Source organism: Anas platyrhynchos, chromosome 8 (genome assembly GCF_047663525.1).
Source record: "Anas platyrhynchos isolate ZD024472 breed Pekin duck chromosome 8, IASCAAS_PekinDuck_T2T, whole genome shotgun sequence".
NCBI classification, from domain to species: domain Eukaryota; kingdom Metazoa; phylum Chordata; class Aves; order Anseriformes; family Anatidae; genus Anas; species Anas platyrhynchos.
Window position 1 is genome coordinate 981,931 of NC_092594.1, and position 21,896 is coordinate 1,003,826.

The window sequence follows — 21,896 nt, forward strand, 5'->3', positions numbered from 1 at the left end:
TTTTAGGGTCTGCCTGGCCCACCAGGTGAAAAAGGTGAAAATGGTGATGTGGGCCCAATGGTAAGACTTTGTCCCCATCGGTCACTCTGGGGGCAATGAGTATCATCTTTATATTATTGTATTTTCTCTGTAGCTCACAATTTGATAATTTACTCCTGAATTTGTTGCCTGAGCATGAAACATTTGTGCATTTTGAACTGCCTCTGGGATTTATTTTGCTTTCCTGCATCCATCTTAACTCTAAGATAAAGATTTATATAACTTCAGAAAATACTCTGAAAAGTAGGTAGCAAAGCAACCAAGTTTGCCTGACAGGATAGTGGCAAGCAGGGTCAGGAAAGAAAGAGAAAAGACACCACTGCACTGAAGAATTTGGAACTGCTTTTCTGAAATAGGAACTTCAGGGCATTGTACCATAGCATCAGGGATCAATGGCACATTTTCCATTGGACTGTAATTGTATGACAAAAGATGGTAAACATTATTTGGTTTTGTTTCTCTGGGTCATCTTGAGACTACATTCTTCAACTGTTTATGCTGTTGTCACAATGCCTTCTGTGCTGGTCTTGACAGAATTGCAAGCTATCTACATTTTGTGTGTGCCTCCAACACCTTATGCCAAGGCTGCCTGCTTTTTTACTGCCCATCTGTAGTCACCATGGTACACTACGGCCATATGGGTGCTACCAGACAGATAAGCTACTCTGAGGTCTTTGTGCAGTGGAAGGGATATGTAGGTAATGCACAGGGAAACAAGTCCTCATGATTCACAATCATTATATCATTTTCAGCTCATGTACTATGTATCTTGGATATTTTTGTGAACTCATGCAGTGGGCTGCAATCTAGCCCTGCTGTTGTTGTAGCACTGTGAAGATTAAAAGTCTCTTACAGATTGAAGATATGATTTATAGTTGGCCAAAGAAGCCCCACTGGACTTTTATTCTATGATTTTAAATATACCAAATTGTCTCTTTGATACAGGGTCCACCTGGTCCTCCAGGTCCAAGAGGTCCCCAAGGTCCTAATGGAGCTGATGTAAGAATTAATCTATTTTTCTCTTTAAATTCCTTTTGAAATTCAGTAATAAGCAATATATTTGGGGTAACTGTACTTGAAATAACATCTTGTATCATTGCAGGGTCCCCAAGGCCCACCAGGCTCAATTGGCTCTGTTGGAGGTGTTGGTGAAAAGGTGAGAATGTTGATTATGTCATACCTAGAAGGAGAAAACGTTGGAATAGGAATATATATTTTGATTCTTCTTTGGTGCTATACAGATATGTTACAGTTCCAAAATATCTTTCATTAATAATTATTAATAGTAATCAACCAATACTTCTAATGGCTGATTTACTATTGTTGTTTGTTTTGTTGTTTGTTTTTTTTTTCTTTCACATTTTACATCACAAAATTATTTAAGTATTAGGCAAGAGCTTTGGGGGAGAAGATGTAGTTTTTGGAATGATTAGTAAGTATAAGGCTATGGTGATTTCCTTGGTTACACAGTTTAAAGTAACATAATTGGCTTCAACAGTATTATTTTATACTGCTGTGGCTTAGAATATCATGTAGCCTTCTACCTGGAAGGTTAAGAATATAAGATACTGTGGTAAACATATCTGTGAGGTGAAGCAAAAGTCACATCAATATGTGTTTGTTCCCCATAGAAATAGATATAGTTCCAATAAAGTTAAAGGTTTGAAGATGATTTAAGCTAGTTGAAAATCTGGAAACAGATTTAGAATCCCAACAATCATCCCACTAAATTTAATTCAACATGACATTCAGATTTGTGTATCCCTAGTTGTCATTTTTATTTCCTCTTGCTTATTTCCTGTGTTGTCTGCATTCATACAGAGAAGCTTCCACATATATTATTTTGGAGGTTTTATTTCTTCTAATTACTTCCTTCCTCCTTCTCGAGTTGTAGCATATGACTGTTTGTTTTCCTAGTTAAGACTCCTTTCCTCTTAATTTCAGTTCCATTTAATGAGTTCTGCAAGCTGAGAAATAATGGAGAGTTGTTTTTGTCAGGAGGAGTTTTGTTTTTATCACATTGTGTTACTGCAATAGGAGGACTGTTCACGCTTTTAAACAAAACCAAAGCCTTTTCCCTTTTCCTCCTCTTCCCACATACTTTTTTCCCCCAATGTATTATTATTATTGTTGTTGTTATTATTTATTATGTCGGCATACTTTGGCCTGTGCCCCCCCTCAGGAGATATATCATACTGTAGATAATATAATGCAGTGCTGATTGGAAAAATATTTTGGCATCCTTCCTGTCATTGTTGAGGAGTAGCAGAAGATCTTTTATCATTAATACAAAGACCCCTTCTGTCAAATTATAAACACTTTTTGACACATTTAGTGCCATGTATTTTTAGCTAGCTTGTTTGTTCACCTGCTGTACACACGAAGGTTTAAATGTTCAAAGAAATCTGAAGCACAAACATGCATGTAGCCTTGCATTATTAATGCCTGTATCCTCCATGGAGCAGTCTAGAAGTTTTGAGACTTACACTCAACCAGAACCACCTAAAACCAGCTTCCGCCCAGCCATTATTCTCTTTGTTCTGCTTATAATTAAGAAAAAGGGGAAAAACAGAATGTACCAGCACACGCTGATCTCTAATTTGATATCAAAAGCCTAACATAAAGATATTCTAAATATCCAGTAAATTGCTCAAAACTTTGCAAAGCTGGGCCTTGGATGTTTACGTCAGTTGAAAGCAAAACTACTGTTCAGAAAATAATAAGGAAATGAAGATTATGAATTTTCTTACAAAGAATACTCAGTGCTTATTGACCTGAAGTATCCATCCACCAGACATATTTTAAAATATGCTTTATCACATAAACAATTTTAAGTACTAAGAGGGATCATTCATTAAGATCACTGTAAAATTAAGTGTGTCTAATTAAACATACCACAGTTTCTAAAGGCAACTTTACCCTTTAGAAGTGTCCTTTCTAAAGGGTATGTTAATATTGCCCCTAAAATTCTGATAATCTGTTAATTACCTTATTCTGGAATTCACCTGGGTAGTCATATCTTATTTCATTTATCTAACTTAATATTTACATTTGGCCAAGTTTTGGTCCTAGTGAGGTCATCACGTTGACGTTAGCTTCTATAAGAAAAAAAAAAATGGTATCTACAGTATGAGGTTTGTTTAAATTTCATGTTTTATGATTTATACTTTTCCATTGCATAGAAATGAGAAAGATGCACACTGCATTAATTGAACTGTCACAGGGGCATGCAGGTCATACAGGATATGAAGGATACACAAGTTTAATGAGAAAATGAGGGGAAAAATCCCCTATTAACAACCACAAATTGAAAAAAATCCTCTGGAATAAAAATCTATTTGTTACCGCAGCACTCCATGACAATTGGAAAGCAAGTTCTGTTATCCTTTCACAGATTTGTGTATCTGTGACACTATTAGCTAAACATTCTACTAACAGAGTAGTTTATATAAAGGTTTATTTATCAGTCCACTGAGCTAGAAAATAATCAGTCATAACTAAATTTGAAAATGAACCATGACAAAGAATCTTTTACATGTATAATATTTTGTATTGGCTCAAAAAAAAAAAAAAAAAATTTTATGGCCTGTGGTAAAAGTTTTACTAACGATTATGCTATTACTTTATCCTAATAGATTTTCTTTATGTAATTATTTATTTTAACAGTAGCTTCAGCAATAATGTCTCTACTCAATTGAAATTAATCTCCAAATAGTATTTTCTTATTTGTAGGGACTTACTTCCAGGCAAAAATATATCTTAAAGGGAAAATATACATATATACATAGTCAATATACTTCTTTGGCTTTTTTGTGACTAGAAAAGAAGAAGACAAACAGGAAATTTGTAATGTATGGGATAATAAAAGGGAAGAACTTCCAAAGCCCACAGGGAAAGTTTGTCTTCCTGTCTCACTAAAAGCTTAGTTTGACAGATTCTTTCAAAAATTTCAGATTCCAGTTCTGCAAAAACACATGTAACAACTGCCTTTAGGTAGTCTCAATAAAAGACAGTTCCTATAAGCTGTTAACATGAATAAGCATGCAACAGTATGTAGTAACAGAATAAATTCATAGAAATATTCTACCTGATGACTCATTAATTTATCTTTACACATGTACAGGGTGAACCTGGAGAAGCTGGTAACCCTGGACCTCCTGGAGAATCTGGAACATCCGTGAGTACTTTGATTTTGTCTTACTAACCTGTATCATGGTTAACAAAGGTATCTGGTAGTGCTTGCTTTAGAAAGCATTTAATCAGATTAATTGTGTATGTTGTCTTTAAATTTTCAGTGAAGAACTTGAAATGCAGTTTGTATCCTTATAATTATAGCCACATCTTGTACTAACTGTTGCCGACGGAAGGAAGACCCAGCACATCAATATGAGTGAACAGTGAACTTCAACTTTAATGGATAGCTCAGTCGTCTTTTATCTAGTTTGAACATAATCAACTCATACATATTGCAGAAACTAAGCTCAGGATTGGTTAACACTTCCCGGGCTTTTCAGTCTGGTCCTCCTTCTTTTGGCTACCTGTCCCGCCTTAGGGACTTTCCCGATGGCCCAAGGGCATCGTGTCCTTGAGCCTGATTGGCTCTCAGCCAGCTGCATACGTGCCAAGGCTCATGTGAGTTGAGTTCGGTGCTTCACCAGCCCATTGTCTCCCAACTGCTCAACATTCACATGTCCTTCCTCACTTAACGATTCCTCCACAATTCCCCCGTTTTTATTTTGCAGCAACTATAATCAATATAACTGTAAGTAGAAAACGAAGTTCCTCTTTGACGAAGAAAAAACCATCCACCCATGTTCCCAAAAACAGATTTAAACCAACCTTCAAACCAACTATCTTGTACTACAATTTTTTGCGTATGATCCCTTAACCATTTCAAACATAATCAACTCATCAACAAAAGGATCAGACGCAGAAGCGAGGAATAGGCAAAATGAACTTTGTCTGGTTTAATTTGCCCAAGTGACCCACATATTGGTTTGAGGATCGATTTTGCTTAGGATGGCACTATTACGTCCAACCGTCATTGTCAAAGATAACGCAACCAGAATCCCTTGTGCCGTTAGATCAGCCATGGTTGCTGTTATTCGTACTTGATGACTTTTCTTCAATGGCTGGTTTAACACACCGACTAGGCACCCAGGTTGGCCCTGTAGGGGAAGAGATACACACATAACCTCGCCCCATATAAATCACATCAGCAGGCCCCAGCCATTGTCCCGTTTTCGTATCTCGGTACAGTACTCTCATAATACATTTATTATCATTTTCAGACTTAATGTAGTGACGTGTCACGGGTGGTTCCTCATCATCTCCAAATACACACAAATGATTGAGAACAAATAAGGTTTTATCCACCCTCTCTCTAATATCTGTAATGTCTTTAAACTTTTCCAAATACTGCTTAACTGTTCCATTAGCTCTTTCTACTATAGCTTGACCAGTTGGTGAATGTGGAATACCAGTTATATGCTTAATGTCCCACAGTTCCATAAATCGCTTAAGTGGCCCACTAACATAGGCTGGACCATTATCTGTCTTTATGGTTTGTGGTACTCCCATTACTGCAAAACAACTGGCAAGATGACGTCGTACATCCCGAACTTTTTCCCCAGGCTGCGGTGTAGCCCAAATCATGTGACTAGAAGTGTCTATCGTTACATGCAGATATCTCAATCTGCCAAATGCTGTGACATGAGTGACGTCCATTTGCCACACTTCGTTGGTTTTAATCCCTCTCGGGTTTGTTCTGATTCCGATTCCCACACCCGAATTGTAGTGACTACACGTTGGGCAAGCTTTTACTGTCGCCTGCGCATCAGCTCTAGACAGTTTGTAAGCCCGCGCAAGTCCTTTAGCGTTCTGGTGAAAAATAGCATGAGCCTCCCGAGCTCTGCAAAAGGGTGACAGTGGTGCTTCAGTGGCTGTTGCGGCGACTAGTCGGTCCGCTCGAGCGTTGCCTTCTCCCAGGCCTTCTTCCCACTGATGACTCCTTATGTGTATTACTGCATACAGTTCACTTCTTTGAGCTATGGCGATCTGTAGACTGATTATTAATTCTGACAGCCGTTCATTTTTTAAGTCTCTCAAGGCTGAGTCTTCTATACGATTTGCTATGCCTACTACATATAAGGAATCGGATACCACATTTAACGGAACATCTCTCCATTTTATAAATGCCCATACTACTACAAGAAGTTCTAGTGCCTGTAATGAGTCTTTATCTTGGGCTTGTAAAATTTGATGTTTCCAACCATGCTCATCCTTCCAAGTCACTGCAGCAGTTCCAGAACGTTTTCCTGCGTCAGTGAAAACTGTCACTGCATTCTTAAGTGGGATAGACGATCGTTTTGGCTTAGTTATCCATCTCTGGTTTTCCATCCATGTCAGAGCAGTTGATTGTAACGTTTTTGCTACTATAGTAGCGCCATCCTGTAGTAGTGCAGCTTGTAACTCTTCAGAGTTTTGTATATACCATTCCAAATCGCCTGGCTTCATGGGTAACCAGATAATATTTGGAGGAACCCCATCCACTTGCAATATTCGATTCCTCCCCTTCTTTACTAATTCTGCTAATGTTGCAATTTTTTCTTGAATTGTTCATCGAGGTTGTAACGGAGGAGCTATCCATTCTAATACCACAGTTTCTCCTCCCTTCTCCCCCGTTTTTATTTTTTGCTGTGTTATGGCACCCATCAGGCATTTTGAGCCACATAGAATGGTAAGATCGAGTGGCTTGTCAGATACACGTCGATGCGTGACACTCGTTGTGATCAAAGATGCAATTTGTTGTAGTATTTCTTGTTGTTTTTCTGATAGTGTCACTTTTGAAGCAGGATCAGTTCCTTTTAATAACGGCCGAAGGGGATTTAACAGTTCATTCGGAATCCCGACTACTGGCCTGATCCATTGTAAATCTCCCAGCAGTTTTTGAGCATCATTAAGAGTTTTGATATTTGATTGGATTGTAAGTTTTTGAGGCTGAATGGTGGAATCTGTAATTTTCCAAACCAAAAACTTCCAGGGACTTGTCTCCTGAACCTTTTCCGGTGCAAGTATGAGTCCCATTTGTTTTAAGGTCAGTGTTAAGTCATTTTTCTGTTGTAGACTTGATTCGAATGTAGGCCAATGTGGTGGCCAACTTTGCGCACTGATTATTGTCACATCTGCGCCAGTGTCCAACAATGCCTCAGTTTGCAGTTTCTCATCCTTTAAACATACTGTGATTTTTTGTCGTGGTCTCTGCTGCATGCCAAGCGTTAATAACGCTATTTTTCCTGTGGAGCCAAATGCTCCAAGTCCTCGGTCCTTATTGACCATCGGTGGTAGAGATGCCGCAAGGTGTGGCAACGGAATTAATTGAGCTATCTTTGTATTCCGTGGCACATGCATTGGAGGAAACATTGCAGAAACTATAATCTGTATTTCCCCACAATAGTCTTTATCTATAAGTCCAACCAATATTTGTAATCCATTCAAGGTAGCAGACGATCTTCCGATCAATAAAGCTCCTACAGGATCACCATTGACAGTAACTGGTCCCATAACTCCTGTTCCTACCCTGGTGGGTTTAGAGTCCAATAGCGTTACATCTACTGCTGTTGCCAAATCCAAGCCGAGACTCCCTCTGGTGACTGGTCGGAGGTAAACGGTGTTGTTCCGGCCGCTGTGGTAAAGGCCGCTTTTTGTGTCATCGCGGGGCGGTCCTTCCTGCTGCTCTGGCTGTTTCCCGACGCACCATACCGACAGATGACACCACACTGATCTCGTTTTGCACTCTCATTTCCTATGTCCGGTGATCCCACAGCGAAAACAACGCGGTTGCAGTGAAGACCCTCGGCCAGTAGGACGGCCTCCGGGCGTTTGCAAAGGAGCAAGGGCAGCGAATACTTGATTCTGCGATTGCTGTGCAGTCTGTCTGAATACCTGTGCCTGTTCTTTCATGCTATTCCCTAGTTGTTTTATTACATCTACCAACATAGCCTGCGGACCCACGGGTACCTGAGCCATCCTTTCTAAACCCTCCTCAATTGTCCAAGTTCCCGGTAACGTAGCTAATATACTACGAGTTGAAGGGTTGCAGTTTTGAATTGCACACTGCTTTAGAATAGTGCCCTTTAGATAATCAGGTACCCCAGCCGCTTGTATTGCGTTTGCTACTCGATCAATAAACAACCCAAATGGTTCCTCCCTTCCTTGCTTGATGCCCATATAGGATGGTATCCCCCCTGGCTCTCTAATTTGGTCCAAGGCTCTTCGAGCCAATCTCATTGATTCTTTGGCTTTGTCTGGACCCAGCAACGCTTGTGTCTCTAATCTATAATATGGTCCGAGTCCCATCAATTCCTCCAACGTGACACCATACAACGGATCTCCAGGTGCCCTTATCACAGCTACTGCCTCTTGACAAGCACTTTGCCAATGCACATTAAAAAGAAGCTGTTGATGTTGTGTTAGGATCAGCTTCATTATACCACGTATGTCCCCAGGGAGCAATATATTAGTTCCCCAAATATAATCTAACATTTGCCGAGTAGGTTCCCCCTTTAAACCAGAATCATTTACTGTAGATCGTAATTGAGTTAATAGTTTCCAGTATAAATTTGTCGTATTAATGGTCACATTCCCCTGTGCATCTGGTGGCGAGTATACTACCGGAAAAGCTTGTGTTAACTGTGCTGCCGTTTCATCATTTCCTCCACGCACTGCCTCATTTGCTATTTGCCTCCATCGCTCCTTTTCAAGGCCAATAGGGCCTGGGTCAAAAGGCACGTTCAGGTCAACAGGGGGCGTAACAGCAAAGGCCTTCGATGGCTGCAGACCTTCTCTTCCCTGCTCCCCCGTTGTGAAGGGATTTATATTTGATAGAAATGAGTTAGCACTGGTCCTTTCACTTGCTCCTTCCTCACTTTCTATTGGAGCGGTTGGAGCTGCTGGTAATGAAAGCTCCTCCTCTGTATCAGAGGACATTGTCACAGGCACCTCCAATTTTCCCGAGGCCCCCTGTGCAATAGTAGAAGTTCTAACGGAAGGTGGCAACGGGCAATCTGTTCCTTCCATATTTATTTGCTGTGGATTAACATTATTAACCCTTCTTGGTGGTCCTGACCACTCTGTTGCAGCAGCGGCAACTCTTTGTTCATCTTTATGTGTGGCTAATGCATTAGCCACTATTCTCCATGGCCTCATCAAATCTCCCAGTAAACTTAACATCGTTCCTAACATCATCAAACAATTTATTTCCAAATTTACGCCACTCTGTTTGTTCAAAAAACTGTATCAGGACTTGTAAAACAACCTTTAGCTATCCCATATACTAATAACCCTGGCAAATCTTTTTCTACAATCTGTATCTAAAATGCTCCGCTTTTCTAAAAAGCATTTGAGCAAATAATACGCCGCTTATCTTTTCATACCTTTATATACGTCGATTGCAGCCTTTGCAAAGACCTCGGCGGCGCTTTTCCGGTGGGACCCTAAATAGGCTCATCCCGGGTGCGGGGACTCCCTTCCACCTTCCGACCTGCAGATCTCGGCGACGCGCAACCGGCGGGATCCACTCCCGGGTGCGGGGGACTCCACGTCCTTTTCACCTTCCCGGCGCGGGTGCGGGGATTCTTGTGCTTTTCACCTCCTGGGCTGCGTTGCAGGACCGGCTTCTCCTTTATTCCGTCCAACCGTGGCCCTGGATCACTGCCAGCAGTGTCCAAATCCCGTTCAGAATTGTCCCTGTTCGGGCGCCAATTTGTTGCCGACGGAAGGAAGACCCAGCACATCAATATGAGTGAACAGTGAACTTCAACTCTAATGGATAGCTCAGTCGTCTTTTATCTAGTTTGAACATAATCAACTCATACATATTGCAGAAACTAAGCTCAGGATTGGTTAACACTTCCCGGGCTTTTCAGTCTGGTCCTCCTTCTTTTGGCTACCTGTCCCGCCTTAGGGACTTTCCCGATGGCCCAAGGGCATCGTGTCCTTGAGCCTGATTGGCTCTCAGCCAGCTGCATACGTGCCAAGGCTCATGTGAGTTGAGTTCGGTGCTTCACTAGCCCATTGTCTCCAAACTGCTCAACATCCACATGTCCTGCCTCCAAACTGCTCAACATCCACATGTCCTGCCTCACTTAACGATTCCTCCACAACTAACAATTAGACAATAAAGCTGTGAAGATTTCGTAAAAGAGTACCTATTTGTTCTTCCCAAAGTATTAACTTTTATATACGTATTTATCTCTCTGGAAACAGTTCACTGATGCAGAATAGGTTCAGACTCGCATCTGGGTGCAGATGTTGGCAGTCAGACCTGAGATACACAGGTTTTCCAATCTGAGGCTGAGGGCCTGATTTCCCATTCACATGCAAACCATTTATTGAATAACATTGTCCAGATCTGAAAAACAGTTTTGCCACTAATGTGTTTTTAGGCATTCAATTCCTAGACAATATTTTTTGTGTTCACATGATTTCTACAGGGTCCAAAAGGTGAAAGGGGAGAAAAAGGTGAGGCTGGTCCACCCGGAGCAGCCGGACCACCAGGTGCTAAAGGACCTCCAGGTGATGATGGCCCTAAGGGTAACCCAGTAAGTAAGCTTAATAATTTTAACAGAAAGCATTGTGAAGCACTGCTGAAGTTCTGCTAAATACAGAGCTACAAATTAAATTCTACATTTGAATTAACTTCATTATATTCTTCACAAAACATTTCTATTGACTGCTGTCTGCTTCTCAATGGATGACATATTCCTGTGTGTTTTTTTTTTCCTGACTTATTTAGGGTCCGGTTGGTTTTCCTGGAGATCCTGGTCCCCCTGGGGAACCTGGTCCAGCTGTAAGTATATTTTAAGAACAGTTTTAGGTCCTGGTCTTAGTTTTCACTGAATTCTAGTTACTCTCACCTCTTCTCTGTTTGAGAATGAGGTCTTTCTTGTCAGAGCAGTTGTTCTGGCTGTTCATATATTTCTTAAATCTAACAAAAGGTTTGGAAATCTTTAAAAAGTTTTGAAAATGACTGTCCTTAGAAAAATTCCTTATAGAAAAACTGTATTCTTATCTTGATATATGAAAGTAAATTACTTATTTTGTCTGAATTTTGTCTTTTGTTTATTTTCACATGATTTCTGTAGGGTCAAGATGGTGTTGGTGGAGAGAAGGGTGAAGATGGTGATCCTGGTCAACCTGTGAGTTGTTTCATTCATTTTGTTTTGGCTGCATGTTCTCTCCTACGCTAAGAAAGTACTTTTTGCTGAATCAGTGGTTTCTATAAATTCATGCTCTTAAAAAATATTTTCTAAATGGATTCCTTTTTTTGTATCGTACTGAAAAAATATCTCATTCTTTCCTTGTAGAGATAGAAGTATCTATATAATACACACAATCAAAAGCAAGAGGTCAATTTCTTTTAGAAGTAGAAACAAACGATGTGTTAAGAATTTGTGCTGGAGCTGCTGAGAAGCACTAAAAATAGAGCAACTCTGAGCATAAGAAAGTAATGCTGCAGCAAAATAGTCTTCATTAGCCCACTTGTTGAAATGAAGCAAAATCTAGGAATTTCTGCTGTATTTCATGTTAAAGCTATCTGAGTAATACCCATATTAATCATAAAAGCTCTTACCTTTCTGGAGATTTCTATGTTAAAGCATTATGAATTTCATTTTCTGTTGCAAAAAGCTAGGGCTTCCATTTTGGAAAGTCTCTTAACAGCTCTGGAATTTCTAGTTATCAGGGAAATACAGTACAATACAGTACAGCTTGAAAGAAAAATGTTAGTACATTGGACATATGGTTGCAACTAAGTTATAAACTGGGGTTTAACCTGCAAACTTCAGGATGAGCATCTGTATGTCTTACTCAAGAATAAGTACTTTTAGAGTGTTGTGTTCATGAAGAAAAAAAAACTGTTCAGCAACCCCAAAATATTTAAAAGATTATTACAGGTTAACCTAAATGAAGTAGGCAAATGGCTTATCAGTGCACAAAAGATTTTCAATAGAAGACCACATAGGGGCATTTATTTTACAGATGTTAGTGAAAACTGTAGCAAAAGTAGCAACTTGAGCACCTGAAAACACAAGAAACACTTCTTAATAGAGGTAGGCAGTAGTCTAAGATCATATGCTACTTCTGTGCAGCCACATTCTGGGCTGAAATGATTTGTTTTAAGCAGGAAAAGAAAAGAGTGGTTGCATTTTGTACACTAACAAAACCTTTTAAAATCTCCAAAAACTACCCTAAGAAAGTATTTGCTGATTAAGCAAGTATCATTTCTGTATGTATATTTATGGACTACATAAACTTCAACAGACTTTCTGTCTATTGAAGGGGATCAACATATTGCAGACGTATGTTGAATTTAAGAAGGACTATAACTTTTATCTTTCGTTACCACTAAGCCTACCACTTTCCACTGCAGGGTCCACCAGGTCCTTCAGGTGAAGCCGGCCCACCTGGTCCACCTGGAAAGAGGGTAAGTCATTTCTCATTGTCTCCTGTACATTTCCCTTTCTGAGACATGTTCTAGAGTACTTCAGCTACTTGTTTACTTGTAATATTAAGTAAATTTAAGGTGGTCTAGAAGCATTGTCAGAAGTAAATTTTGTTACATTTAGAGCTGCATTTAGATCATGACAAATCACGAGAGGTATATATCCATCAGCACAAATGCCCTTATTTGCCAACATCAAGCAGAACAAAAACACATGGGGAAGTGTCTATACTTGTCTATAATAACATGTTTTTTTTCACCCAAGTGAATTCAGTGTCTGCAAGGGTAAGAAACTAGCATTTTTCCTGGTTTGCTAATAGGAGTGTGACAATGAGAGTAATATTAGACATCATCTTTAGACATATGACTGCTGGCAGAGAACAGAAAGAAAGTGCCTGTTTTGGTGTCTTTCACTTATGAAATAAAATAATTTGAACACAACTTCTGCACAAATCTATGTCATCCCCTCCACATGCAGAATTAACAAGCAGACATTTCTATAGCTTATGAAGCTATTTCATTATTTCTAAAATCTTTGAAGCTTCACAGGCTTTACAAATACAGTTAATCAAAACCACTAAATAATGTTATACTTACAGAACTGTAGTAGATGTATCAACCTTTAGATCTCTCTCAGGCAGCAATTAGATGCAGTTTTTACACTTTAAAAAAAGATAGGGGGAGCATCATTAAATGTAAGCTGAGAGCTATTTAACAAAATGTGTTAAATTGCTCTATTTAATGGGCTTGAGTGAACTGACATGCCTAATTAGTTTTATCTATTTTACACAATAATCTATTTGCTCCACAAGCTTGCAAAACATTTAAAATATTATAAATTATTTTGGTAGCATTAACAACCTTATCACTAGAACTGCTAATATTCAGTTGAGCCATAATTCAATTAGTATGTTTGTTCTACATCAGATTAGAACTTCCTACTTTATTATATGGAAGGCAGTAGTTCATTCCTAGTAGATAGGATATATTGCTATTTCTAGCTAGGTAAAAAACACTTCAGAAATGCAAATGCATCTGTCACCTGGGCTTTGACACAATTCCAATTTATGAATACTGTGAAGAAAAAAAAGAAAAATGTACGGTAAGATACCTGCTATAGTGGTAGGTGTTCCTGCCCATGGCAGGGGGGTTGGAATTATATGATCTTTGAGGTCTCTTCCAACCCAAACTGTTCTATGATTCCATCTAAATATTGCCAAGTAATCTCACTCCTGTATTCTGAAGAAAATTCTGAAGTTTTTAGAATCACATTCTACATTACTTGACTACCCGAACATTTCAAGCTTGTAGAGAGTCTGTATGGTATTGATGTCATATTAGAGATAAACAGTGAATAACTGAAGGCTTCATACTTTGCTAGCAGAATGAACAGTAAAAAATGTTCTTCATTATTTTTCATCAGTAGTGTAATAAATGGCTAAGTCCCAAATAGGATTGCAATCAAAGTTTACAATTTATTAAATGAATAGAGGTAAGCAAACAGCGCTGGGTGCACCGGGAGTCTCTGCTCCACCAAGACACACACAAGTTACATCAGGCAGCTGGTTTTTATGCTCCTAGGCTACTACATATTCATTATTACTTCTAGAAAAGGCAGGGTTATTATAATTAGTTCCCAGAATCCAAACCCTCCTACTGGTGCATGCGTATCAGTCTCTGGTGGTCCCTCTGGGGGTCTCTTGTGCTGAAGGCTCGTAGTCTTCCTCCCAGGCTTTTTTTCTTGTCCTTCTCCTTTGTCCATCTTGGCCAGATGTCAGAAACTTGTGCAGCGTCCCCTGCAAGCTTTGTCTTTTAGTCATCCTTCAGGTTTCCCCTTCACCTTAATCTCTTGGCCAGATATCATGTTCCATGCAATAGTCATAATAGTTAGCAGTTATTCTGAAACCCCTTTGTTCTCTTATTGACACAAATTGCTGGACTATTCCTTTGCAAGATACAAGAACTGTATACATTAACCACTCTGTTTTGCTTAGACTTGTGGTTATACAAGGGTATGTAAGACAGAAGGTCACATCCAGCATACCTTGTGGCCCTAGCATTGTTCCATATTGACACGAATCAGATGAACTCATTTCACAACAGCATGGTAGAATCAGTTTCAAAAAAAACCTCAGGCAGTGTCCTTTCATCCAGATTTGAAGGACACACCATTTTAATGAAGGTGCTATGACCAAATCAGATAAATACATGTTCAGAAGGTTTTATACATCTAACTAGTTATGGTGCAAGTAACTATAGCAATTGTGCATGCAAATCTACCATGGATTTGTGCACATACTGTTTAGAAAATTAGATCATAAATCCATCAAGGGAAACACTCAACCAAATCGATTTTATCATTAACAACCAAAAGGCCATATTCTCCAGTTCAACAGAAGAGAGGATCAATGCAACAAAATAGTGACAGATTTTAAAATACATTTTAATTTGATCAGACTTTCAGGAACTACTTTAGTATTGACTAAACTCTGATTTTGAATTCAGCGATAAAACTCCCATTAACTGTAATGATAGGAGAATTCCGAAATAGTAATTCTTTTAAGGAGCATCTTGTCAATGAAACAAAAGGCTTTACTCAATATTTTGAATGCACAAGAAAAAAAATATAGCTACATATATACACACCTCGCTTTAACTGGATAGTCAAGACAGGTTTTCTTCTATGTAGGTTCTATCTTGGTTTATAACTTCTAAGAAGAGATAGTTCTAACAATGAAAGTTCAGGAGTAAATGTTGGAAGTATTTGGAGAAAATGTATATTCTTTGGTTTAAAAATGTTGTCTTGTATATATATATATATAACCTCAAAGGATATAGATCTAAAATAAAAGGGATGTACTCAGAAACATTTACTGATCTTTATTAGTTAAAAATAGTCAGCTACTGGAATACCGATTGCAGAATGTGAATGAAAGTAGTGTTGAAGTAAAAGCATGCCATAATTATTATTGAAGTCAGACACACCATCAAATCTCTTAAGTTCTCCACTGATGGAAGTCAGCCTAGATTCTCTAGAAAACTCGAGGCATTTGCATATATGCATATTACCTTCCAAGCTGAACAGACAAGTAGTCTATTATAGGTTTGGTACTAGGAACCCCTTTTCCAACTGTTTTCCGATTATGTGTGTTAAGCATTTGTAGTATTGCTGTCTGAATTTCTCTGTCTGCCAAAAAAAGAAGACTGAAACTTGCCCCACAGAAGGATGGGGTAATTCTGAAAGTGTTGTTAAGTGCTCTGAAGGCAAAAACTGCATTAAAGTTAACTGTGTTCCTGGAGCAATCTGAATCAGCCAAGGAATTCACAAATTGCAGTAAGAGTTCTCTGCTGTATTCTTGTTGCTGATAACAGCATCAGCATTGGCCAACAGCACAATGTATGAAGACTGAATTTCTGGAGAGGTAGAATGTTTTTCAGTTTCTGCTTTCAATGTGGGAGATAAGTGAGTTCTCATCTCTGAAAAGTGGAACATCTGAAAAGGCTTCCGTAGGTCTATATTTCCTGATCCAATGTCTGCTTGTCTAGAAATGTAGACACAAAACCTAAATCACTCTACAGTTAACATGATGCTGTTATTTTTTTTTCTGGAACTTAATTCTTTGCACCTACTCTTCGCACTTTTTTTGTTTTGCTGTAGAGTACTGGGTAACATAGTATGGGTAGCATAGTTTGAATGCTTTGATTTCTATCTGACAAATGACAAAAACAGCATGAGGAAAAGGCACCATAAAACAATATTCATTTTCTTATCCATTCTTACAACAAATAACATACCCAGTTGATAAAAGTCGACACAGGAAGGCTTTGCTTACGTTTCTCTCAGCCTTTCGGTGTGCTAGGCCATTCAGCTGTGTAATTAGCTGCTTGGCCATTTTATTAGACTCAATTATATGTCTAGATCACATACACCTAAGGTTCATATATTACTCTAAGAAGTTAGAATTTAAAGAATTTCAAGTCTTAGATACATCGTTATTCTAATGTGGAGCATGCACTGCCTGCTTTCAATAAAGGAACAGATGTCAATACTGCACCATAACCAACTCCTAAAATTGGAGAACTAGAAACTTATTTGGTTAGTTCCCTTTATGTACTATGTTGAAGAATTTAGAAAAAATAATAAGCATTTCTATGAAGTTCTGCATATATTTGTTCTATAATATCATACTCTCTCAGCAGAATGCACACACCACTTAAAAATTAAGCCATTTTGTGATTGAAAATACATGAAATACCTAAAAATATGGCAGACTAGGTTGCTATCTTAGCAGACTGATGAAATGTGATCATGTTTTTCTGTGTTGGAAATCATGGTTTCGGTTAGAGGACAGATAGCTATAAAAAAAAAAAAAAAAAAAGTTGAAATTATTTTAATGAAAATCATAGATATGGAAGAACAGACAGAAATGTCCAGTAGGTTCAAGTAACAAAAATTGTGAACAGGTTTGTTTTTATATAAATTCTTTTGTCTTCTCAGTTCTGTATAAGGCAATACATCCAAACTAAAGTGTAACAATCACTATGGTAGCTGGGTGGTGAGGTTGGGGAGCCATGCATTGATGTAAATTATTGCTATCGAGATCTTTTGTCACCTTAAATTTACCAGACACTCCAACAACTCAAGTGTAGGAAGGTAAATTAAATAACAATTAGCAGTGTTTCAATGTAGAAGCACCATCTGTGCCATGCCAGCAATCACAGCCTGTTAGAAAGTGCAGTTCATTTAGCTGCTTTGCGCTTGGTGCAGCACTGGCACTGTTTGATAATGAATGTACCCTCTTTGTTTAGCAATCATGATTCATTGTATTCGCAATTTAGTGATCACAGTGTTTTGAACTCTGTTAATTCAAGCTGCAGCTGCGTTTCTAGATTATGTAGAGACGTTTCTTAAGTACAAACTATCACACTTTTTTTTAGTTTCTTAGGCAAGATAGGTTATAACTGATACGTGAACTTGAGTTAAAGGAATTTCCTAGAAGTAAAGACAATGGTCATGTAAATTAATTCATGTAAGAAAGATACACTCTACTTCTAAAATATTCCTGTGTGTTTTTTTTTTATAACCTGATAATCGTTTTTCAAATTATCACGGCAAATTGTGATCCACCCAACCTATCACAACCTACACATCAGAGACTTATTATTGTAACAATGTTGATGCAAATTTTTCTTCTGGAATAACGTATGTAAAAAGAAGAAATATGTGTAGAAAGAAAAACTGGTGGAGTTGTTCAAGGTATGTGGAAATAATAGTGGGCAGTGATTTATAACAGGTTATAAAAGCTTTGGTCTAAATTGAGCCAAAAATAAATAAATAAATAAATAAATAAAGCTATTAGATCAAACTGAGATCCAAAGCCTTGAGTTCACTTTTTTTTTTTTTTTTTGTCTATTATGAAATTAAAAGGACTAAGTAAATGGAAATAGCTGGCTTTCCTTTTTTTCTGTTGCTTAGCTTAGAACATTTTTTTAATATTTCTACATTACAAACTGTTGAATTAATGAATAGATTATTCTTAGAGGGTTAGTTTATAAATTCAGAAAATCACTTTGTGTTTGATTATGGTCCCTTTTCTATCCCTTTGCTTTAAGCTGTTCATTGGATGGCAAGAAATAACTATTTGTAGTAAAAACATTTCCCAGGCTAAAAATTAACCTTGTAGGAAAATATTTGGTCCATAACCTTGAGTGCATCTTTCTAAACTAAGTATATGTAAGAGAGCCATTTTAAGAACAGTACATTAGATTCTAGATACTGCCTCTTTTCGTAATTGAGGCTATGAGTATTAATCCCCCAACCTGAAAATTAAACTGTGATGTTCTGGCAGAAAAAAAAAATGCTTTTTTATTTTTCATTGAAACCTTAAGAAAATTAAAGATGGGTGACATCAGCAATAGGTAGACACAGTGCTGCTGGACTACTGTCCAGCAACTCCTGTCTTATGGCCTTCACCTGAAACTTACATGTAACCCATTATTACATCCTCCTTCAGTACCAAGTTCTACTTTCTTAGTAAAATAGAGCTTTTGTAGAGCAATAGCAGGAAACCTACTACCAGGAACTGCTTGTTTGCTGTGTATTTTATTCATTCCTTACAACCACTAGTCATGTGATTTATTTTTTTCTCTTTCACATTTACTGGATAATATTGAGGCATGTATCAACTTTTGGCTCTCCAAACACATTTAAAAGGCGTATAACTGACTTTGAGAATAAAGAAGTATGTGCCATTCTGGGCATTGTATAATGCAAGATTTTTGAAATCAGTGGATAGATTACAGTGAATAGATATAATACAATGCAAAGCAAATTTGAAACTGTAATTGTATATGTATAAGAAGCATTGTTCTTATACTTTTACTTTTATAACCTGTTTTGATTTTTTTCCGAGATATTTCTTTGTTTTTAACCTTACCTGTCAGAGATATTAGGTGATACATATTCTTTTAGAAAGAAATATAATTTTGTGGGTATTTTTTAGCATTTATTACTCATTAATACAGTGGAAATGGCCCTTTTTCACTGTAGAAATATCTTAGAAAACAGATTATGAGCTCAGTCTTTATCTTTCACAGGGACCTCCTGGAGCAACTGGCGCTGAAGGCAGACAAGGTGAAAAAGGTGCAAAGGTAACACATACATTTTATTTTTTTAGTAGGAGCATGAAAATATAAATTATATATAAATGAAAAGTAAGTTGCTTATCATTCACTGAGTGTGAAACTTATTGAAGTAATAATATGTAAACTGTAAAATCCAAATTAGGATCCAGAATTAGTAGCAGTACATAACAGAGCCCATGGTGGACTCTGACCAGTACAGGCCCAACTTAGCTCACCCCTGTGGAAAAGAAGGATAAGCATGCTTTGCTGAAACCCCCCTGCTTATATGAGGCTATCATAATTTCATTCAGAAAAATGTTTTGGAACACTGTTTTGGAATATCTTTTGAAAAATGGATTGAGGAAACTTTGTTCTCACTTTGCAGCTACTGTGCCAATCTTAGTCCAATTTTCCTTTCTGACCTCTTGCTTATGTTCTTTCTAGGGTGAACCTGGTGCAGAAGGGGCTCCTGGAAAAACGGGTCCAGTTGGTCCTCAGGGACCTGCAGGAAAACCTGGCCCGGAAGGTCTTCGAGGTATTCCTGGCCCTGTGGTGAGTAAACTGAACATATAATAATATTTTAAATGTTGTATTTCTCGTATATTCTCCAGTAACACAAATATTATGTTCTCTCTAGGGAGAGCAAGGTCTACCTGGAGCACCAGGTCAGGATGGCCCTCCTGGGCCTCTGGTGAGTACCTTTCCATTCAGTATCAGAACAGAAAAGGAAACTTTTAAAGGACATCATTAAGATGTCTGTGTATATTACAGAAAAAATAATTTATAAGTCAGTTCTTAGCACAAAGTTTCTATTCTTCTGTCGTGTTAGAAACTGATGCATATGACTTCCTTCATTCTAGTGCTCTACTTCAGTAGGTAGCTATATTGATTTATACCAGCTAAAGAGTGAAATAAGGCAGTATAAAACCAAATTCCTGAAATCCCCGCAGTAGAATTCAGAATAAAACCAGTGAAGCTTACTATCAAAAAAATCTACTTTAGTGTCCACATCAGCAAAGCTTAATATATTAAATCATTTTGTTTCCTTAACAGTGATAAATTCTATACATCCATTGATTTTAACGACTGCCAGTGTATGAAAGCATTATTCCTAGGGAAAAGATTAGATCATATCTATTCTTTAGAGAAAGAAAAAGATTAATTCTGAAGTAAGGCCAAAAAGATACTTCTACCTAAGAAGAAAACATGCTAGTTTTATAAAAATGAACAGCAGCATCCAGTCTGTTTTTCATTGTGGCAGACCCAGGAAATAAAATTCATGAGCAAAGCATTTAAAAGAGTCTGAATGAACCAAGCTCCCGGTTTCTAGAGCATTGGCTAGAGCTGGATACCCCATTTCTCTTGGATTCAACCCCCTTTGCTTACAGCAATGCCAGTAGAATGACATACACTTTGTTGGCCATTCTCGTTTTCTTTATGCTCTCAAGCATTTATATTAATGCTCTTTACATTAACATTGTTTTATAATGTAGCAGAAGGTACTGAGTGGTGCAGCTGTGAGACTCATAAAATATCGTTGCTGATACATAAGCAGTATAGATCAAATAGGAAGATATCAGACAAAATAGTTATCTGCATTGGCTGTTCCTATGAGCAAAATAATGCAACTCCAATTTTAACCATGCTGTTAGATAAAATCAAAGTCACCTTTCATGAGGAATTTTTCTGTTATTTCAGCTAGAATTGAGTTTATATGATTTCTGGTTAATAAATTTGATAGCAACCTGTTAGTCCTAAAAAGCATATTGAGATGTTTTTAGAGAACTGTTTATACTGTAAGGCAAGTTATTGGTAGCTTTGTAAATTACTTCTACGCACTGACCTAATTGCTGTAAAACTTGGACAAAATACCTTCTTGTTAGGTTGCCTTGAACATTGTATGGCAAACTAGCCAAGTATATTTTGCTATGTGTTATTAATATGATTAAAGCAAGGAAAGCTTTTAGATGACATAACATACTATAAAATTATATCATTATTTCTATTTTCACTTGCTATTTTAGTACATTTTTCTACAAAACTAAAAAAAAAAAAAAAAGCACTGTGAGCACAAATTACAAAATATTGATGATATTCAAAAAATATTTTGAATTACAAAATATTGATATCATTATGTGTAGAAATTCAGATCCAAACTATATGGCCAGCATTTTATTTCTTCACAGGTCAAACAAAGGTGATCCAATTTAGTGAAAAGTTCTTATCTCTCTTTCTCTCCAAATTCACTGAAGTAGAATTTACCTATATTATCACAGTTGAATGACACACAGGGAATAAGTAACTTCAAAACAAAACATAAACTGTTAAAGTTAGGTGGAAAAAAAATAAAGTTACGCTCTGAAGACATCTTACAGTCTGCGAGCAGTGCTATCACATTAAATTTTACTAAATTTTAGTAAAATATACTCTTTGTTATTTTGAAGATTAACTATGCTAACATGGATAATAAGATTACCTTAGGATACTAGGTGTTAAGGGCCTATCCTCTATTTCAGATATGATATGATTCTTAAAGGCAAAAGGAAAGGTTGTGTGTATGAAATGTGAAGGAAATCCCATGTTTCTTTTCCTGTATGGCCTTAAGAGGATACAGGTCTTTGGGTAGCAGTAACACTGAAAGTTTTTGCTCTTATGCCATATACACAAACTGAAAATCTTTCCAGAGAGCATTCCCCAGTAAGAAGTTAGAGTCCAATAAAACATTATTCGG

General features: G+C 37.6%; 1 protein-coding gene across 1 annotated transcript in view; it reads left to right on the forward strand.

Annotated features, from left to right (window-relative positions):
• The window catches only part of LOC140003084 (uncharacterized), a 31,736-nt gene continuing 9,840 nt past the window's right edge, over nt 1-21,896 (forward strand). The window contains exons 1-11 of the mRNA XM_072041883.1: nt 1-60; nt 985-1,038; nt 1,142-1,195; nt 4,163-4,216; nt 10,533-10,640; nt 10,835-10,888; nt 11,184-11,237; nt 12,470-12,523; nt 19,139-19,192; nt 19,610-19,717; nt 19,803-19,856. Coding sequence (XP_071897984.1) covers nt 58-60; nt 985-1,038; nt 1,142-1,195; nt 4,163-4,216; nt 10,533-10,640; nt 10,835-10,888; nt 11,184-11,237; nt 12,470-12,523; nt 19,139-19,192; nt 19,610-19,717; nt 19,803-19,856 — 651 coding nt within the window. The 5' untranslated portion in view covers nt 1-57. The remainder of the gene's footprint in view (nt 61-984; nt 1,039-1,141; nt 1,196-4,162; nt 4,217-10,532; nt 10,641-10,834; nt 10,889-11,183; nt 11,238-12,469; nt 12,524-19,138; nt 19,193-19,609; nt 19,718-19,802; nt 19,857-21,896) is intronic.